This window comes from Eumetopias jubatus, unplaced genomic scaffold (genome assembly GCF_037043125.1).
Source record: "Eumetopias jubatus isolate StellerSeaLion01/CBP00866 unplaced genomic scaffold, mEumJub1_p1.0 scaffold_3, whole genome shotgun sequence".
Lineage (NCBI taxonomy): Eukaryota > Metazoa > Chordata > Mammalia > Carnivora > Otariidae > Eumetopias > Eumetopias jubatus.
This window is the reverse complement of record NW_028274809.1, coordinates 109,870,160-109,888,427: the sequence shown is the minus strand read 5'-3', so window position 1 is coordinate 109,888,427 and position 18,268 is coordinate 109,870,160. Positions and strand designations below refer to the sequence as shown.

At 43.6% G+C, this 18,268-nt stretch overlaps 1 protein-coding gene across 1 annotated transcript in view; it reads right to left on the bottom strand.

Moving 5' to 3' along the window:
* MYO7B (myosin VIIB) overlaps nucleotides 1–18,268 on the bottom strand; it is an 82,605-nt gene that overhangs the window by 29,515 nt on the left and 34,822 nt on the right. Inside the window, exons 16-19 of the mRNA XM_088021968.1 lie at nucleotides 16,760–16,912; nucleotides 15,958–16,056; nucleotides 14,050–14,144; nucleotides 1,032–1,116 (exon numbers count right to left, since the gene is read on the bottom strand). Coding sequence (XP_087878094.1) covers nucleotides 1,032–1,116; nucleotides 14,050–14,144; nucleotides 15,958–16,056; nucleotides 16,760–16,912 — 432 coding nt within the window. The remainder of the gene's footprint in view (nucleotides 1–1,031; nucleotides 1,117–14,049; nucleotides 14,145–15,957; nucleotides 16,057–16,759; nucleotides 16,913–18,268) is intronic.

Here is an 18,268-nt window from a genome sequence, read left to right as displayed (position 1 = left end):
TGCTGCAAACATGCTTTGGTGCACAGCAATCCCTGAGCCCCTGGACGAGTCTTGTTACCTTCTCAAAGACCAACCCATTGGGTGCCGGGGGTGTGGGGTCATGCTTCATCCTATAAGCTTGGGGTTATACAGACCTGCATCCAAATCCCAGCTCTACTGATTACTAGCTGTGTGCTCCTGGGAAAATTATTTAATCTCTCTGTGCCTCAGCTTATTAACACATGGGGTTGGTTTAACAATAAATAAAACAATGCATGCAAAGCAATGGTTCTAAGTAGGATTTCCGTCCATGTCAGCGGCTATTACATCCTTGTGAGCACAGTACATGGACAGGCCTGGGGTCAAATTTCAAAATGCAAGGATGTGCATGTTGTTGCTGCTCCCCTGTTCCCTGCCCTTCAGTCTCTCCTGTCCAGACCCTCAAAGGCTCCTCTTGGTATTTCTCTGGGCCCCAATGCATCATCCCATAGCCCAGTAACCAGGGGTCTTCACTCTCCTTCACAGAACTGTAGCCTCTCATAGCTTATCTGGGCCTGGTTTCTTGAGCCTGGTTTTCTGGCCTTGGTTTGCTGATGTGACCACTGCATGTCCCAACCACAGTCACATCAGTGACAAAGGCAAGTGGTCAAGTGAGGCCCAATAGAGTGTGGTTAAGGTTGCTCTGGGTCATTTGTTGAGCAGACACTCATTAGCAGTGCCTGTGGTTAAGAAAAAAATCAGAAGAGCCTGAAACAGAGAATAATCCATCAACCTACTTTGTTGGCTGCAAATTGAGAAAAGACAATCATTATGTGATTTCAGAGCAGGCCATCTCATTCTAGCTCTGGAGATGCCCAAAATTCTGTAACAGTACACACTGAAGCCCACACACCGTGTGACCCAAGATGATGCTAAACAGTGTGTGGTGGGCTGAGGGCTGGTCGTTTGAAGTCTGTTGTGATGAGTTAGTGATCTGCTCCTCCCTGCCTGAGCTCTCATATTCACATGAACAAACTTTCAGCTGAAACAGCCTCCCTAGTGAGTTCTCTCACCTGCTTGAAGTTCCGCCTGCTGTAGTAGCCTCTCCACCCAGCCTGAAGCGTCACAGCTGCCCGCCTCTGCCTCAGGAACGCCTTCCTAGAAGGGGAAATGCAAGTCCGAATGTGTGTGTAACAACCTCAGACATTTCAAAGCCTTTGGGGGGAAAATTATTTGAAGGGAAGAGGGATATGAAATGTTGGGGGAAATGAATACATACATTATTTCTTTCCCAGAAGCCTTTATAAACCAAAGACACACATGTTAAGAACTTAAATCTATTGCCAACTACTCAAGTTTGTGAATTAGGATGGTCCAGTTTTTAGAGCAAACAGGAAATTTTTCCTCACTCCTTCCAAAGATCTATGAAAGGATAAAACTCATTTCCAACTTTTTACTCCTTGCCAAACTTTTCCTGATCCTCCGGCCAGTAGCCCAGGTATCTGCTGGGAACTAGGTCAGAATCCCAGGACCAGGGCTCCTCTCTGGAGGCAGGTCAAGGGCAGGAGGGCAGCCCCCCAGGCCCTGGTAGCCTGGCAGCTCCATAAGACTGCTCCCCTGTGTAGGGTGGAAAGTGGGCTGAATATGGAGAGGGTAACCTGAAACATGACCTCTGGGGAAGCGAGCTTGGTGCATATATATGTATCATTTATCTCACACTTATCTGAGTTTCCTTATCACTGCTAATAATTTTCAGGATATTTTCTTAGGCTTAGGACAGTAGATCTCAACCATATTAAAAAAATCATCTGGAGAAGTTCAATATTTATTGATGTCCAGGTCCTACCCATTCTGATTAAGTCAGAATCTTTGCTGATGGGTCTGGAGAATCCCTCTCTCTCTCTCACTCTATTTATGTTTTTTGGTATATATATACACACACACAGTATAAATATCTCCCCAGATGATTCTAATATGAAGCTGAAGTAAATAATTTTCTAAAATAAAGATAATCTGTCTCCTTTCTGATACTTATACCAGTGGTTCTCAAATGGGGGTGATTTTGCCCCCCACCGGCATATTTGGCAGTGTCTAGAGATATTTTGGGTTGCTATGACTGGGGGATGGGGGAGGAGGGTGCTACTGGCATCTCATGAGTAGAGGCCAGAAATGCTACTAAACGTCCCATAATGCCCAGGACAGCCTTCACAACAAAGATTTATCTAATCCAAAATGACAGTTGAAGTTGAGAAACCCTATTTTTTTTATCTTTTCTTTAATATTCTAGTCTAATTGTATTGTCCAGAAGAACAAGAACACTATCAATTATCAATGATGATCACTTCTGGGAAGATGGAGTAGATATACTTTTTCCTATTTCTCTTGCTGACTACAACTAAAAACCCTGTACATTTATATGAAACAAACATAAGACTGAAATGTGGAGAGAAGAAGGCAGGCCAGTTATGGATCTCAGATCCAAGGAGAGACACAGTGGTAACTTCTCTGGGTTTTCTTTTTACCTCATATTCCCCAGACTAGGAGCTGAAGAAGTCAGCAATCCAGAAATGACAATGGGAACAGAACAGAAAAGCCCCAAGGAAAGCCTTCTCTTTCCACCAAAAGGCTTAGGGAAGGGGCAGCTTAGCAAGACAAAACTTTTAAATAAAAACCACTCTACTCCAGTGAAAAAACACAAAACAACTGTGGTCCTAGCCCCACTTACACCAAAAAATGTCAAGTGGGGAGCCTAGATTTCTGCCCTTGCAAGGGTCGTGTCAGAGAAGGCTAAGTGGGAAGCCATCCTTGATGAGTAGTAATGAGTCCATCCCTCACAGTGTCAGTGGAGACCACTAGGGAATCCTGGACTTCCACAACCACTTGGCAGTAATGTGGTGCTCCTCCTCTCCATGCTGGAGAGGTGTCAGGGAGACCTAGTGCAGAGGCAGGTCTTTCACCATCCCCCAGTGATAAGAATGTCCCTCTCCCACTATGGTATCAGTAAAGGCCATGTTGGGGTAGTAATAAGGCGCTTATGGCCCTCCCAGCCAGGGTGGTATCAGTGGAGGCCTACTGGGAAGCTAGAATTCCTACTCCCAGCCAGCAGTAAAAAGGAACCTCTACCTGCCTTGAGAGTCAGTAGAAGCCATGTGGAGAACTTGGATTCTCCCCCCATCTGACAGTAAATGGATGGCACCCCCACCTCCCCCTGCTAGAGTGGTATCAGAGGAAGCCAGCTAAAACAGAACATTTAAACAAGTTAAAATTCAGTTTTGCAAAAAAAAATAAACAAGACCCAGAGTTCTTATAATACAATAAACCAAATGTCCACGTTTCAATCTAAAATCTCTTATCATAGTAAGTAAGAACCAGGAAAATATTAACTTGAATGAGAAAAGACAAGCAACATATGCCAACATTGACAGAAATGTTAGCCATTATAAAAATGCTTCAATGAGCAGTTATAAACACACTTGAAACAAATGAGAAAATACAAAGTCTCAGTAAAGAAGTAAAAGACATAAAGTAGAACCAAATGGAACTGAAAAATATAATAACTGAAATAATAATAATAAAAAAAAAACCCTCAGTGGATAGGTTTGGCAACAGATAGACAGAAAAGAGGAAAGAATCGGTGAGCTTGAAGATAGAATGGTAGAAATTACCCAACCTGGAACACAGAAAGAAAAGAGACCAAAATAAAGTGAATGGAGCCTCAGGCACCAGTAGGACTGTATCTAATTTTTTTTTTTTTTTTTTTTTTTGGTCACTGGAGTCTTAGGAAGAAAGGAGAAAGAGGCAGTGCTGAAAAAGCATTATAAGAAATAATGGCTGAAAAGCTTGTAAATGTAGCAAAAGATATAAACATACAGATTCAAGAAGCTGAGCAAACTTCAGACAGAATAAATTCAACAAAGTCCACATCAAGATACATCATGGTCAAATTTCTGAAAACTAAAGGCAAAAAATCTTGAAAGTAACAAGAGAGAAACATTACTTTTGGGGGAAAATGATTCAGATTTCTCATTACAAACCATGAAGCCCAGAAGTAAGTGGCACAATTATTTTCCAAGGATTGAGAGAAAAGAGCTGTTAACCCAGAATTTTATGTTACTGAAAATATCTTTCAGAAATGAAGGGGAAATAAAGACATTCTCAGATGAAGGAAAACTAAAAACACTAAGAGAATTGCCAATAGACCTATCCTGAAAGAAAGTTCTTTAAAGAGAAAGGAAATGGGGCGCCTGGGTGGCTCAGTTGGTTAAGCGACTGCCTTCGGCTCAGGTCATGATCCTGGAGTCCCAGGATCGAGTCCTGCATCAGGCTCCCTGCTCAGCAGGGAGTCTGCTTCTCCCTCTGACCCTCCCCCCCCTCATGTGCTCACTCTCTCTCTCTCACTGTCTCTCAAATAAATAAATAAAATCTTAAAAAAAAAAATAAAGAGAAAGGAAATGATAAAAGAAACCTTGGAATGTCAGAAAGGAAGAAAGAAATAGTAAGCAACAATATGGGCAAATACAATAGGCTTTCCTCTCCTCTTGAGTTTTCTAAATCATATTTGATGATTGAAGCAAAATTTGTAACACTAATGTTGTTCTAAATTTATGTAGAAGAAACATTTTGGGAAAATTATATTACAAATGGGAGAAGGTAAATGGACATAAAGGGAGATAATGTTTCTATGCTTCTCAAAGTGGTAAAATGATGACACAGGTAGACTGTCATAATTTGTGTATATATAATGCAATAGTAGAGCAACAGCTAAAAAAGGCTATAAAAAGAAATACACTCTCAAATACTATAAATAAATGAAAATGGAATTTAAAAAAATGTTTAGGTAATCCACAGTAAGGCAGGAAAAAGAAAACAGAGAAATGAAAAACAGAGAACAGAAAACAAAAAATAAAATGGCAGATTCAAGGTCTAATGTACAAATAATTATATTAAGCATAAAAAGCATAACTACACCAACTAAAAAACAGAGACTGGCTTAATAGATTTAAAAGCAAGACTGTCAAGGGACGGAGCAAGATGGCAGAGGAGTAGGAGACCTGGATTTTGTCTGGTCCCAGGAATTCAACCGGATAGGGATCAAACCATTCTGAACACCTACAAACTCAACAGGAGATCAAAGAAAGGAATAGCAACGACTTTCTGAACAGAAAAGCGACCACTTTCTGGAAGGTAGGATGTGCGGAGAAGTGAATCCAAGGCGATATTCGGGAGAATAGACGGCGGGGGAGGGGGGTCTCCATCCACCGCTTCTGGCAAGTGATAGAGCAGCGGAGCACAAAATCGGAACGTTTAGAAGTCGGCTCCGCTGAGGGACGTCACTCCAGTGGCTAAGTGGGGGGTGGAACCCTCACTGGGACAGTGTGGTCTCAGGACCCTGGCGTCACAGAAAGACCGGGGGTGCCTGAGTGCGGCAGAGCTCCCAGGTATCAGAGCGGGGAAGTCGGCTGCAGAGATGGAGCCGAGGCATGGGCTCTCAACTCGGGGTTGCCATAAACTGTGATGGGCGATACAGTCGGGCCACTGCTCCTCCAGCAGGGACCCAACAAGCAGCAGATCCGGGGAGACTCCCCTTCCTCCTCCAGGAGGAGCGGTGCAGGAGCGCACCGCAGGGATCTGCTGGGTTTGGAGACTCCACACCGAGTCGGGTGCCAAAGATAGAAATGCTCAGTCACAGGCCAGGTGAGCACAGAGTGCGGCGGGAGACCGGGGAGACAGGAGTGACTGACTGCATTTCTCTGGGGGCTCACTGAGGAGCGGGGCCCGGAGTTCTTGGCTCCTCCAGGCAGAGGTTGGGAGGCCGCCATTTCCACTCTCCTCCTCCAAAGCTGTACGGAAAGCTTGCAGGGAACAAAAGCTCCCGAGAGCAAACCCGAGCAGATTACTTAGCCTGGACTGACAAGGGCGGGGCAATTCCGCCTTCAGCAAAGACATTTGGGAACCATGGCAACAGGCCCCACCCCCAGAAGATCAGCACGAACAGCCAGCCAAGACCAAGTTTACTAATCAATGAGAACGGGAGAACTCCAGTGCTAGGGGAATACTGCACATAGAATTCATGGCTTTTTTCCCATGATTCTTTAGTCTTTCAAAGTTAAATTTTTTTTAACTGTCTTTTTTTTTAATTTTTCTTTTCCCTTTTTCAACCAACATCTTATCAATCCCTTTTTTAAAAAACATTTTTATTTTTCATTTTTAGAGTCATATTCTATCCCTTCATAGTAGTTACCCTTATTTTTGGCATATATATATAACTTGTTCTCTCTTTAAAATTTTGAGATACAGTTTCTTCCAATAGATCAAAATATACCCTAAATATCTAGTCTCCTGCCTGATCACATTCTCTCCCTTTTTTCCCTTTTTTCTTTTTTTTAAAATCCTCTTCTTTTTTCAAACAACTTCTTATCTTATCAATTCCTTTTATAAAATCTTTTATAATTTTCATCTTTACAGTCATATTCCATCCCTTCATCATATTAACCCTTATTTTTGTACATATATAAGTTATTCTTTCTTTAAAATTTTGGGAGGCACTTTCTTCTGAGACCAAAATACACCCAAAATCTAGTGTGTGGCACTGATCTATGCACCAGCCTGATCATATTTGATCATATTCTGTTTGTTTTGTTCTGTTTTTATTTGTTTTTATCATTATCTTTTTCTTTTTTTCTCTTTTTCTTTTTTCTTTCTTTCCCTTTCTTTCCCCCCGGTTTCAGGTCTTTTCTGATTTGTTTAGAGTATATTTTCTGGGGATGTTGTTACCCTGTTAGCATTTTGTTCTCTCATTCATCTATTCTCCTCTGGACAAAATGACAAGATGGAAAAAATCACCTCAACAAAAAGGACAAGAGTCAGTACTGACTTCCAGGGACCTACTCAATACAGACATTAGTACAATGTCAGAACTAGAGTTTAGAATGATGATTTTAAAAGATACTAGCTGGGCTTGAAAAAAGCATGGAAGTTATTAGAGAAACCTTTTCTGAGAAATAAAAGAACTAAAATCTAACCAAGTCGAAATGAAAAGGCTATTAATGAGGTGCAATGAAAAATGGAGGCTCTAACTGCTAGGATAAATGAGGCAGAAGAGAGAATCAGCGATATAGAAGACCAAATGATGGAAAATAAAGAGGCTGAGAAAAAGAGAGATAAACAACTACTTGATCACGAGGGCAGAATCCGAGAGATAAGTGATACCATAAGACGAAACAACATTAGAATAATTGGGATCCCAGAAGAAGAAGAAAGAGAGAGAGGGGCAGAAGGCGTATTGGAGCAAATTATAGCAGAGAACTTCCCTAATGTGGGGAAGGAAACAGGCATCAAAATCCAGAAGGCACAGAGAACCCCTCTCAAAATCAATAAAAATAGGTCAACACCCCGACATCTAATAGTAAAACTTACGAGTCTCAGAGACAAAGAGAAAATCCTGAAAGCAGCTCGGGAGAAGAGATCTGAAACCTACAATGGTACAAACATTAGATTGGCAACAGACCTATCCACAGAGACCTGGCAGGCCAGAAAGGACTGGCATGGTATATTCAGAGCATTAAATAAGAAAAATATGCAGCCAAGAATACTATATCCAGCTAGGCTGTCATTGAAAATAAAAGGAGAGATAAAAAGCTTCCAGGACAAACAAAAACTAAAGGAATTTGCAAACACGAAACCAGCCCTACAAGAAATATTGAAAGGGATCCTCTAAGCAAAGAGAGAGCCTAAAAGCAACATAGACCAGAAAGGTACACAGACAATATACGGTAACAGTCACCTTACAGGCAATACAATGGCACTAAATTCATACCTTTCAATAGTTACCCTGAATGTAAATGGGCTAAATGCCCCAATCAAAAGACACAGGCTATCAGATTGGATAAAAAAACAAGATCCATTGATACGCTGTCTACAAGAGACCCATTTTAGATCCAAAGACACCCCCAGATTGAAAGTGAGGGGGTGGAAAACCACTTACCATGCTAATGGACACCAAAAGAAAGCTGGGGTGGCAATCCTTATATCAGACAAATTAGATTTTAAACCAAAGGCTGTAATAAGAGATGAGGAAGGACACTATATCCTACTTAAAGGGTCTATCCAACAAGAAGATCTAACAATTATAAATATCTATGCCCCTAACATGGGAGCAGCCAGTTATATAAGGCAATTAAGAACAAAAGCAAAGAAACACATGGACAACAATACAATAATAGTGGGGGACTTTAACACCCCCCTCACTGAAATGGACAGATCATCTAAGCAAAAGATCAACAAGGAAATAAAGACTTTAAATGACACACTGGACCAAATGGACTTCACAGACATATTCAGAACATTCCATCCCAAAGCAATGGAATACACATTCTTCTCTAGTGCCCATGGAACATTCTCTAGAATAAATCACATCCTAGGTCACAAACCAGGTCTCAACCACTACCAAAAGATTGGGATCATTCCCTGCATATTTTCAGACCACAATGCTTTGAAACTAGATCTCAATCACAAGAGGAAAGTCGGAAAGAACTCAAATACACGGAGGCTAAAGAGCATCCTACTAAAGAATGAATGGGTCAACCAGGAAATTAAAGAAGAATTAAAAAAATCCATGAAAATGAAAACACAACTGTTCAAAATCTTTGGGATACAGCCAAGGCAGTCCTAGAAGGAAATTATATAGCAATACAAGCCTTTCTCAAGAAACAAGAAAGGTCTCAAATACACAACCTAACCCTACACCTAAAGGAGCTGGAGAAAGAACAGCAAATAAAGCCTAAACCCAGCAGGAGAAGAGAAATAATAAAGATCAGAGCAGAAATCAATGAAATAGAAACCAAAAGAACAGTAGAACAGATCAACGAAACAAGGAGCTGGTTCTCTGAAAGAATTAATAAGATTGATAAACCCCTGGCCAGACTTATCCATAAGAAAAGAGAAAGGACCCTAATCAACAAAATCATGAATGAAAGAGGAGAGATCACAACCAATACCAAAGAAATACAAATAATTATAAGAACATATTATGAGCAACTATATGCCAGCAAATTAGATAATCTGGAAGAAATGGATGCATTCCTAGAGATGTATCAACTACCAAAACTGAACCAGGAAGAAATAGAAAACCTGAACAGACCTATAACCACTAAGGAAATTGAAGCAGTCATCAAAAATCTCCCAACAAACAAAAGCCCAGGGCCAGATGGCTTCCCAGGGGAATTCTACCAAACATTTAAAGAAGAATTAATACCTATTCTTCTGAAACTGTTCCAAAAAATAGAAATGGAAGGAAAACTTCCAAACTCGTTTTATGAGGCCACCATTACCTTGATCCCCAAACCAGGCAAAGACCCCATCAAAAAGGAGAATTACAGACTAATATCCTTGATGAACACAGACGCAAAAATTCTCACCAAAATACTAGCCAATAGGATCCAACAGTACATTAAAAGGATTATTCACCACGACCAAGTGGGATTTATCCCTGGGCTGCAAGTTCGGTTCCACAACCACAAATCAGTCAATACATTAATAAAAGAAAGAACAAGAACCATAGGATCCTCTCAATAGATGCAGAAAAAGCATTTCACAAAGTACAGCATCCTTTCTTGATCAAAACTCTTCAGAGTATAGGCATAGAGGGTACATACCTCAATATCATAAAAGCCATCTATGAAAAACCCACAGCGAATATCATTCTCAATGGGGAAAAACTGAGAGCTTTCCCCCTAAGGTCAGGAACAGGGCAGGGATGTCCACTATCACCACTGTATTCAACATAGTATTAGAAGTCCTAGCCACAGCAATCAGACAACAAAAAGAAATAAAAGGCATCCAAATTGGAAAAGAAGTCAAACTCTCACTCTTTGCAGATGATATGATACTTTATGCGGAAAACCCAAAAGACTCCACCCCAAAACTGCTAGAACTCATACAGGAATTCCATAAAGTGGCAGGATATAAAATCAGTGCACAGAAATCAGTGGCATTCCTATACACCAACAACAAGAGAGAAGAAAGAGAAATTAAGGAGTCGATCTCATTTACAATTGCACCCAAAACCATAAGATACCTAGGAATAAATCTAACCAAAGAGGCAAAGAATCTGTACTCAGAAAACTATAAAATACTCATGAAAGAAATTGAGACAGACAAAAAGAAATGGAAAAACGTTCCATGCTCATGGATTGGAAGAACAAACATTGTGAAGATGTCAATGCTACCTAGAGCAATCTACACATTCAATGCAATCCCCATCAAAATACCATCCACTTTTTTCAAAGAAATGGAACAAATAATCTTAAAATTTGTATGGAACCAGAAGAGACCTCGAATAGCCAGAGGAATGTTGAAAAACAAAAGCAAAGCTGGCGGCATCACAATTCCGGACTTCCAGCTCTATTACAAAGCTGTCATCATCAAGACAGTATGGTACTGGCACAAAAACAGACACATAGATCAATGGAACAGAATAGAGAGCCCAGAAATGGACCCTCAACTCTGTGGTCAACTAATCTTTGACAAAGCAGGAAAGAAGGTCCAGTAGAAAAAAGACAGTCTCTTCAACAAATGGTGTTGGGAAAATTGGACAGCCACATGCAGAAGAATGAAACTGGACCATTTCCTTACACCACACACAAAAATAGACTCCAAATGGTTGAAAGACCTAGATGTGAGACAGGAGCCCATCAAAATCCTAAAGGAGAACACAGGCAGCAACCTCTTCGACCTCAGCCTCAGCAACTTCTTCCCAGAAACATCGCCAAAGGCAAGGGAAGCAAGGGCAAAAATGAACTATTGGGTCCTCATCAATATAAAAAGCTTTTGCACAGCAAAAGAAACAGTCAACAAAACCGGAAGACAACCGACAGAATGGGAGAAGATATTTGCAAATGACGTATCAGATAAAGGGCTAGTATCCAAAATCTATAAAGAACTTCTTAAACTCAACACCCAAAGAACAAATGATCCAATCAAGAAATGGGCAGAAGACATGAACAGACATTTTTCCAAAGAAGACATCCAAACGGCCAACAGACACATGAAAAAGTGCTCAACATCGCTCAGCATCAGGGAAATCCCAATCAAAACCTCAATGAGATATCACCTCACACCAGTCAGAATGGCTAAAATTAACAAGTCAGGAAATGACAGATGTTGGCGGGGATGTGGAGAAAGGGGAACCCTCCTACACTGTTGGTGGGAATGCAAGCTGGTGCAGCCACTCTGGAAAACAGTATGGAGATTCTTCAAAAAGTTGAAAATAGAGCTACCATACAATCCAGCACTACTGGGTATTTACCCCAAAGATACAAATGTAGGGATCCGAAGGGGTACGTGTACCCCGATGTTTATAGCAGCAATGTCCACAATAGCCAAACTGTGGAAAGAGCCAAGATGTCCATCGACAGATGAATGGATAAAGAAGATGTGGTATATATACACAATGGAATATTATGCTGCCATCAAAAAGAATGAAATCTTGCCATTTGCAACGACGTGGATGGAACTGGAGGGTATTATGCTGAGCGAAATAAGTCAATCAGAGAAAGATATGTATCATATGACCTCACTGATATGAAGAATTCTTAATCTCAGGAAACAAATGGAGGGTTGCTAGAGTGGTGGGGGGTGGGAGGGATGGGGTGACTGGGTGATAGACATTGGGGAGGGTATGTGCTATGGTGAGCGCTGTGAATTGTGCAAGACTGTTGAATCACAGATCTGTACCTCTGAAGCAAATAATACATTATATGGTAAAAAAAAACAAAAAAAACAAAAGAAGAAGATAGCAGGAGGGGAAGAATAAAGGGGGGGGAATTAGAAGGGGAGACGAACCATGAGAGACTATGGACTCTGAAAAACAAACTGAGGGTTCTAGAGGGGAGAGGGGTGGGAGGATGGGTTAGCCTGGTGATGGGTATTAAAGAGGGCACGTTCTGCATCGGAGCACTAGGTGTTATATGCAAACAATGAATCATGGAACACTACACCAAAAACTAATGATGGAATGTATGGGGATTAACAAAACATAATAAAAAATAAATAAATAAATAAAATAAAAGCAAGGCTGTCTATGACTTGAAATACAGGTTCAAAGTAAAAGGATGAAAGATATATATCATGCAAATAGTAACCAAAGTAAAACAGGAGTGGCTGTATTATTATCAGATAAAGTACACTTCAGAGCAAAGAAAATAACCAGAGACAAAGGGGGACATTACATGATGATAAAAGGGTAAGTCCACCAAGAAGATATAGCGATCCTAAATGTATATATACCAAACAACACAGCTGAAAAATATATGAAGGAAAAAATGATAGAACTAAAATGAAAAATGGGCAAATCCACAATTATGCTTGGAGACTTCAGCACCCCTTTCTCATCTTTTCAAGCACCCTTAGAACACATAACAAGATAGTCCATATCCTGGGCCATAAGGGAAATGTGAGCACATTAAAAAGATTTAACTCATACAGAGTGTGTCTCCAACCACAATGGAATCAAACTAGAAATCAATAACAGTATGATAACATGAAAATCTCCAAGCACTTAGAAACTAAATGTATGTAGAGGAAACATTTAAGGAAAATTATATTACAAATGGGAGAAGGTAAATGGAAGTTCTGGCCAGTGCAATAAAGCAAGAAAAGTAAATAAGACATAAAGATTGGAAAGGAGGAAATAAGACTGTCCCTAATTGCAGATAATGTAATTATCTACATAGAAAATTTCAAGAAATCCATAAAAAGTGAGTGACTTTAGCAAGGTTGCAAGAAACAGTCAACACACACAAATCAATTAATATTTTTAGACTAGCTATGAACACATCAATATCAAAATTAAAAATACAGTACCATTTATAATCTCTCAAAAACACCCAATCTAGGTATAAACCTAAAAAAACATGTACAGAACATGTACACCAAAAACTAAAAAACACTGGTGAAAGACATCAAAGAAGATCTAAATAAACAGAATTCATGGATTAGAAAACTTAACATAGTAGAGATGTCAATTCTCCTCAAATTGATATATAACATTAATTACTATCAAAATCCCAGCAAGAATTTTTTGTAGATATGGGTAAGGTCTTTCTAAGATGTATATGGAAAGACAAAGGACCCAGAACAGCTAAAACAATTTTGAAAAAGAAGGTAGGAGGAATCAGTCTACACAACTTCAAGACTTATTATGTAACTACAATCAACAAGACAGTGTGGCCCTGGCAGAGGAACAGACACATGGATCACTGCAACAGAACAGAGAATGCAGAAACAAACTTGCAATATGCCCAACTGATTTTCGACACAGGTGCAAAATCAATTCATTGAAAGAAGGATGGATTTTTCAATGAACAATGCTGGAGCAACATCCACTGGGGGAAAAATTTTTAAAAGAACCATAGCCTAAGTCTCACACGCTATACAAGATTTAACTCAAAATGAGAATGGATCTAAATGCAACTGTAAAACTATAGAACCTTCTAGAAGAAAAGATTGGAGAAAACCTTCAGAGATCTTAGATGTGACACCAAAAGCATGCACCACGAAGGGAAATTTGATAAACTGGACTTCATCAAAATGAAAAATTTTGCTCTGCAAAGACCCCCTTAAGAGGACTTAAGGAAAAGCTATAGACTGGGAGGAGATATTTGCAAAGCTCACATCTAACAAAGGACTAGTATCTAGAATATATAAGTAATTCTCAAAACTCAACAAAGAGGGGCTCCTGGGTGGCTCAGATGGTTAAGCATCTGCCTTTGGCTCAGGTCATGATCTCAGAGTCCTGGGATCAAATCTTACAGCAGGCTCCTTGCTCAGCGAGGAGCCTGCTTCTCCCTCTGCCTGCCACTCCCCCTGCTTGTATTCTCCCTCCCTCTCTCCCTGGCAAATAAATAAAATCTTAAAAAAAAAAAAAACCCAAGAAAACAAAAAACTCCCCAAGAACTCAACAAAGAATCCAATCAGAAACTGGGCAAATAACAAGCACAGATGTTTCACCAAAGAGGATATATACATGTGGCAGATAAGCCCATGAATAGATGTGGGTGTGTGGGCTGGGAGGGGCTTGGGTAGGGCCATCACCTCCATTTGTAGCCTCGCAGGACTCTCTGGATGTTGACTGCTGCCTTGTCCAGGGCCTGGCTCCTCTGTATCTCCAGCAGAGTGTCCTGGTTATCCTGGAACAGAGGAGATCCCAGCATGTAGCCGCCTCCACTCATCTCCACACCCCACCTGGGGCCAGGGCCCTATCTACAGAAGGGTCTTTCAGACTTTTCCCTTATGTGCTCCCAGAAGGGCAAGCAGAGGAAGGGGCCCTCAGATTGATCCTGATGTGGCTCAGAGACAGGAGCTGCAACTACACCCCCAGTTCCCAATCTAAGAACTTCCCATTTTAGTTCTTTCAATCCGGCAAATTTTATTTCTGCTCTGGAGAACCAATAAGGGGGCAAAAAGTTTCTCTGAAGCTATGTTTTATTTTCCAAAATTCATGTGAAATGTCACCCAACTTGTAGTACAGACTCATGCTTGTTTCAATGGAAACACGTTTCCCCCAGCCTTTGAGTAGGATTTGAAGTGAGTTGATGAGCCCTATTCGCCCCTGAGCTGTGACTTTCTCTGGCCTGCCTTTGCGCTTCACCTGGATCGCTGTTCCCTTGGGCTTGCCATCCTAGTCCCTGCAGGGCAGGCACCATCGTTGTTGAACAGAAAGCAGCTTGGTGCTTGGCAGGGGATTGGTGGCCTCTCCCACTTCCATCAGTCTTGCATCAAGCAAGCGCTGAGCCTCTTCATGTGCCCGGGCAGGCACTGGGGACACAGAGATACACCAGACCTCTGATGGGGGCCTCAAGGAACAGCCAGGGAGGGGAGAAGTGGAGGGATGGGCACTTTCCTCCTCTTCTCCTTGACCACATGCCCATACTGACCTCACCCTTTATACCCCTGTGGCCCTCAACGTCTATCCCAGCTTCTTGGACAGCACCCTGGGACTATCCTAATATCTTCCATCTGATAGCCTCACCTCCCCGGTGGAATCCAAAGCCCTTCTGCCTTTTCGCTCTTGTCTAAGTCCAGAGCCCCAGCACAGGCCTGGCGAATGCATGGGCAGATGAACAGATGGACTGACTAGAGGATCAGGGCAGGGAAGTCCCTCTGGGAACAGATGAGGATGGGTGAGCAGACTGTGTGGAAGCAGAGGGAGTGAAGGACTTAGGAAGGGGCTATGGGGATGGGGTGGGGCTTGGGTGGGCTGGCAGAGCATGCTTCCAGCACTGATCTTCTCTTCTCCCTCCTCTTTCTCTCTTTGCTCACCCACCCACAGCTTACAAGGCTAGGGGACATGGAGGTTCTGTCCCCCGTGGCTCTTGACCCAACTTGTAGTCCTGGAGGGCCCAAAGGCCAGGCTCAGGGGCTAGAGGCTGTCAGCCACAAGCTGTCTCTGTGTGACCTTGCGCCTTCCTGTAAGTTGTGGGGGATGGAGGTGGGTGGTGGGTGGTGGTGCTGCTTGCACATGCCTGCCCAAGGACAAGCTCTTCTAAGGTGAGGGGTAATCAGCACACTGACTCCTTCCACTGAAGCACTAGCTCCCCAGGGCTCTGAAGAGGTGGAGCTTCCCCAGATCTGACTTGAGACCGTGGCTCCTGGCATGGAGGAGGAGGCCTATTCTCAGGGACAGTGGGAGCCTTCCCTGAGCTCCTTCTTGCTTCTGCCTGGTGACTTGGGGCAGCTCCTCCTTATCCTCAGGTCTTGCCTTAGATGCTCTGCTCTGAGAAGCCTCCCGGGCTTCTGCAGGCTGGTTTGAGCCCTCCCCACATCCCCCCTGCCTCCTTTCCCCCCAGCATGGCTTTCTACAACCAGGGTACCTCAGGGTGGGGGCCATACCTGGAGCAGGCTCCCATGGCATTGGCTCAGGGTGGGTGAGGGAATGCCACCTGGTGGGCATGGGACCAACCCCAAGGAGGAGACTGAGGACCAGCATGTTCAGGGGCTCACCTTCAGGAAAATTTTGGTCTTTCCCACTTTCCATTCTTTGTCTGTCCCCAGCCACATTTCGGCAATGCGCAGAGTCATCTGGTGAGCCTTGTCTCGAAGCTGCCAAGGAGAAAACAGAAGTGGCTTGGTGGAGTTGGAGCACCCCCTCCCCCCTGGGGTGGGGGGAGAGGGAGGGTCCCTTCTCAAAGGCTTTCTGGGATTCAAGTCTTCCTTCTCCCCTGCATTTCATCATCAGTGTTGCTTGGTCAGGACACAGGCTCAGGCACCTCCAAACAAGGATGGGGCCCAGGGGAGCAGCCAGGACCTGGAACCTCAAGGCCACCATGCTTCGCAGGCCTGGAGCCTCAGTGTGGATGTTGGGTACTTGGACAGCCCAAAGTTTAGGATGACTGAGTGTTTGAGGAAGGATGGGAAGGACCTCCTGCCCCAAATAGCAATCCAGCCACACATCATCTCCCCAGGATGCTACCATGGAAGTATTTGCTTTAAAGTGCAGACACCTCCTAGAACCAACATATTCAGCCACTAGCCTCAACCAGTGAGTGTGATCTAGTGTGAGCCACCCCCTCCCTCACTTCCAGGGCCCCCAGGGAATGAGACATGGGGCTGGAGGAGATGAGAGGAAGGGAGGAACAACGGTCATTTCAAAGCTTGGAGTCTGGGAGAGGACCTCTGCCTCAGGAGGACAGGTAGAGGACCCCCTCGGAACTGGGGGCTGGGGCACCTGGAGGTAGCAGGGGTTCTGAGGCTGACCACTATTGCCTCTTAGGGCCAGCGTGCTGAGGCGGAGGGTAACAGGCACCTGCAGGCGCACAGCGTTGGGCAGCACCACGCCGAACCTCCGTGAGAACTCCTCGAACGAGTACCGGATGGGGAAGCCCGACTTGCGGATGTGCACGGTCTCCATCATGCCGGAGTAGCGCAGCTGCCGGAGGCACAGCTCGCGGTCGAAGAGCTGCGGGCGCAGAGGTGGGAGGCCCGCTTCCTGAGTCGCTGCACGCGGGCAGCCCGCCCGACCACCAGCCATGCCGCCGTCCCCAGATACAAGACAACTCAACAACGCTTGGTTTGACCAAAAGTCTCTTTTGAAGACAGGTATTTGTTCTGAAGTCACTGAAAAGTCCCGAAAGTGTTTCCGAGGAGATAAAAGTCGATAATATACAAACTGTGACATCCACAAGAATACTAAATACTCCCGTCATTCTCAGAATACGCAAAGTACTATGAATATAAAAGTTATTTGCATATGCCATGTTAAAATGTTTCCTCCTGGCCTTGCCTCTGTTGGGGTGGGCGCCCCTGCAGCTCTTCCGGCACCATTCTGCCTCCCCCAGTCTAGTGGAATGAAGAAATACATTTCCCACCTAGAGTCAGAAAATATTCTAGCCAGCTTAGTCTCTCCGCTTCCCCCTCCCACCCCGAGATGGGCGTGGCCAACAGAGAGAACTATGGGCCTGATGCTTTGCGCAAGGGTATGGGGTCTTAGCCATGGCCCCAGACTCTACACAGCTTACCCTCTAGAGAACCTCCTCTCAGCCTCCGAGCCAGGAATGTCTGGGGACTAGGGGCACAGCCTCAAATCTGGCAAGCCCACCAGCAGGCAGTTACCCACACTGAGGGCCACAGAAACAACTGTTTATGGCCATTAGTCTTGGGCAACTAATTGGTTCCCATTTATTGAGCATTTCCTGTGAGCTCAGTGTTTCTCATTTAATTTTTACAACAGCCCTACATGGTGGAGGACTTAGCTCCAGTTTTAAGACAGATGTTTGAGGCTCAGGAACACACTCCCAAGTGGCTGAGCCAGGTTTAAACCCCGAGCCTGCCTGGCCCCCACCCCCCACCCCACATAGCAGCCGGGGACTCTGAGAGATGTGCCAGGCGTGCTGGAGAAACAGGAACATCAGCCTCAGGCCCCGCCCACCTGTCTCACAGCTCCGCAAGCGTGGGGTGTGGGTGTGGGCAGAGAGCCTCTGGGAATACAGTTATTATCTAAATAGAGGCATTGTGCCTCTAAGGAAGATACATTCTGGATTTCCTAGGCCAGTCCCAATTTCCTATCATTTTATTCTATTCAAAAAATACAATACAATTAATTAACATCCTAGTACTGGCTGCTGCCCCTTATCGAGCACGGTTTACACATGCAGACTTGCCAAAAACATGTACGGTCCTTGCTGCCGCCCGCCCCTGCCACAAGGCAGGCACAATTCTGACTTTACAGAGGAGAAAACAGGCTCAAAGAAGTAAAGCACCTGGCCAAGTGCACACAGCTGGTGAATAGCAGGCCTGAGACAACAAAGCCCTGGGT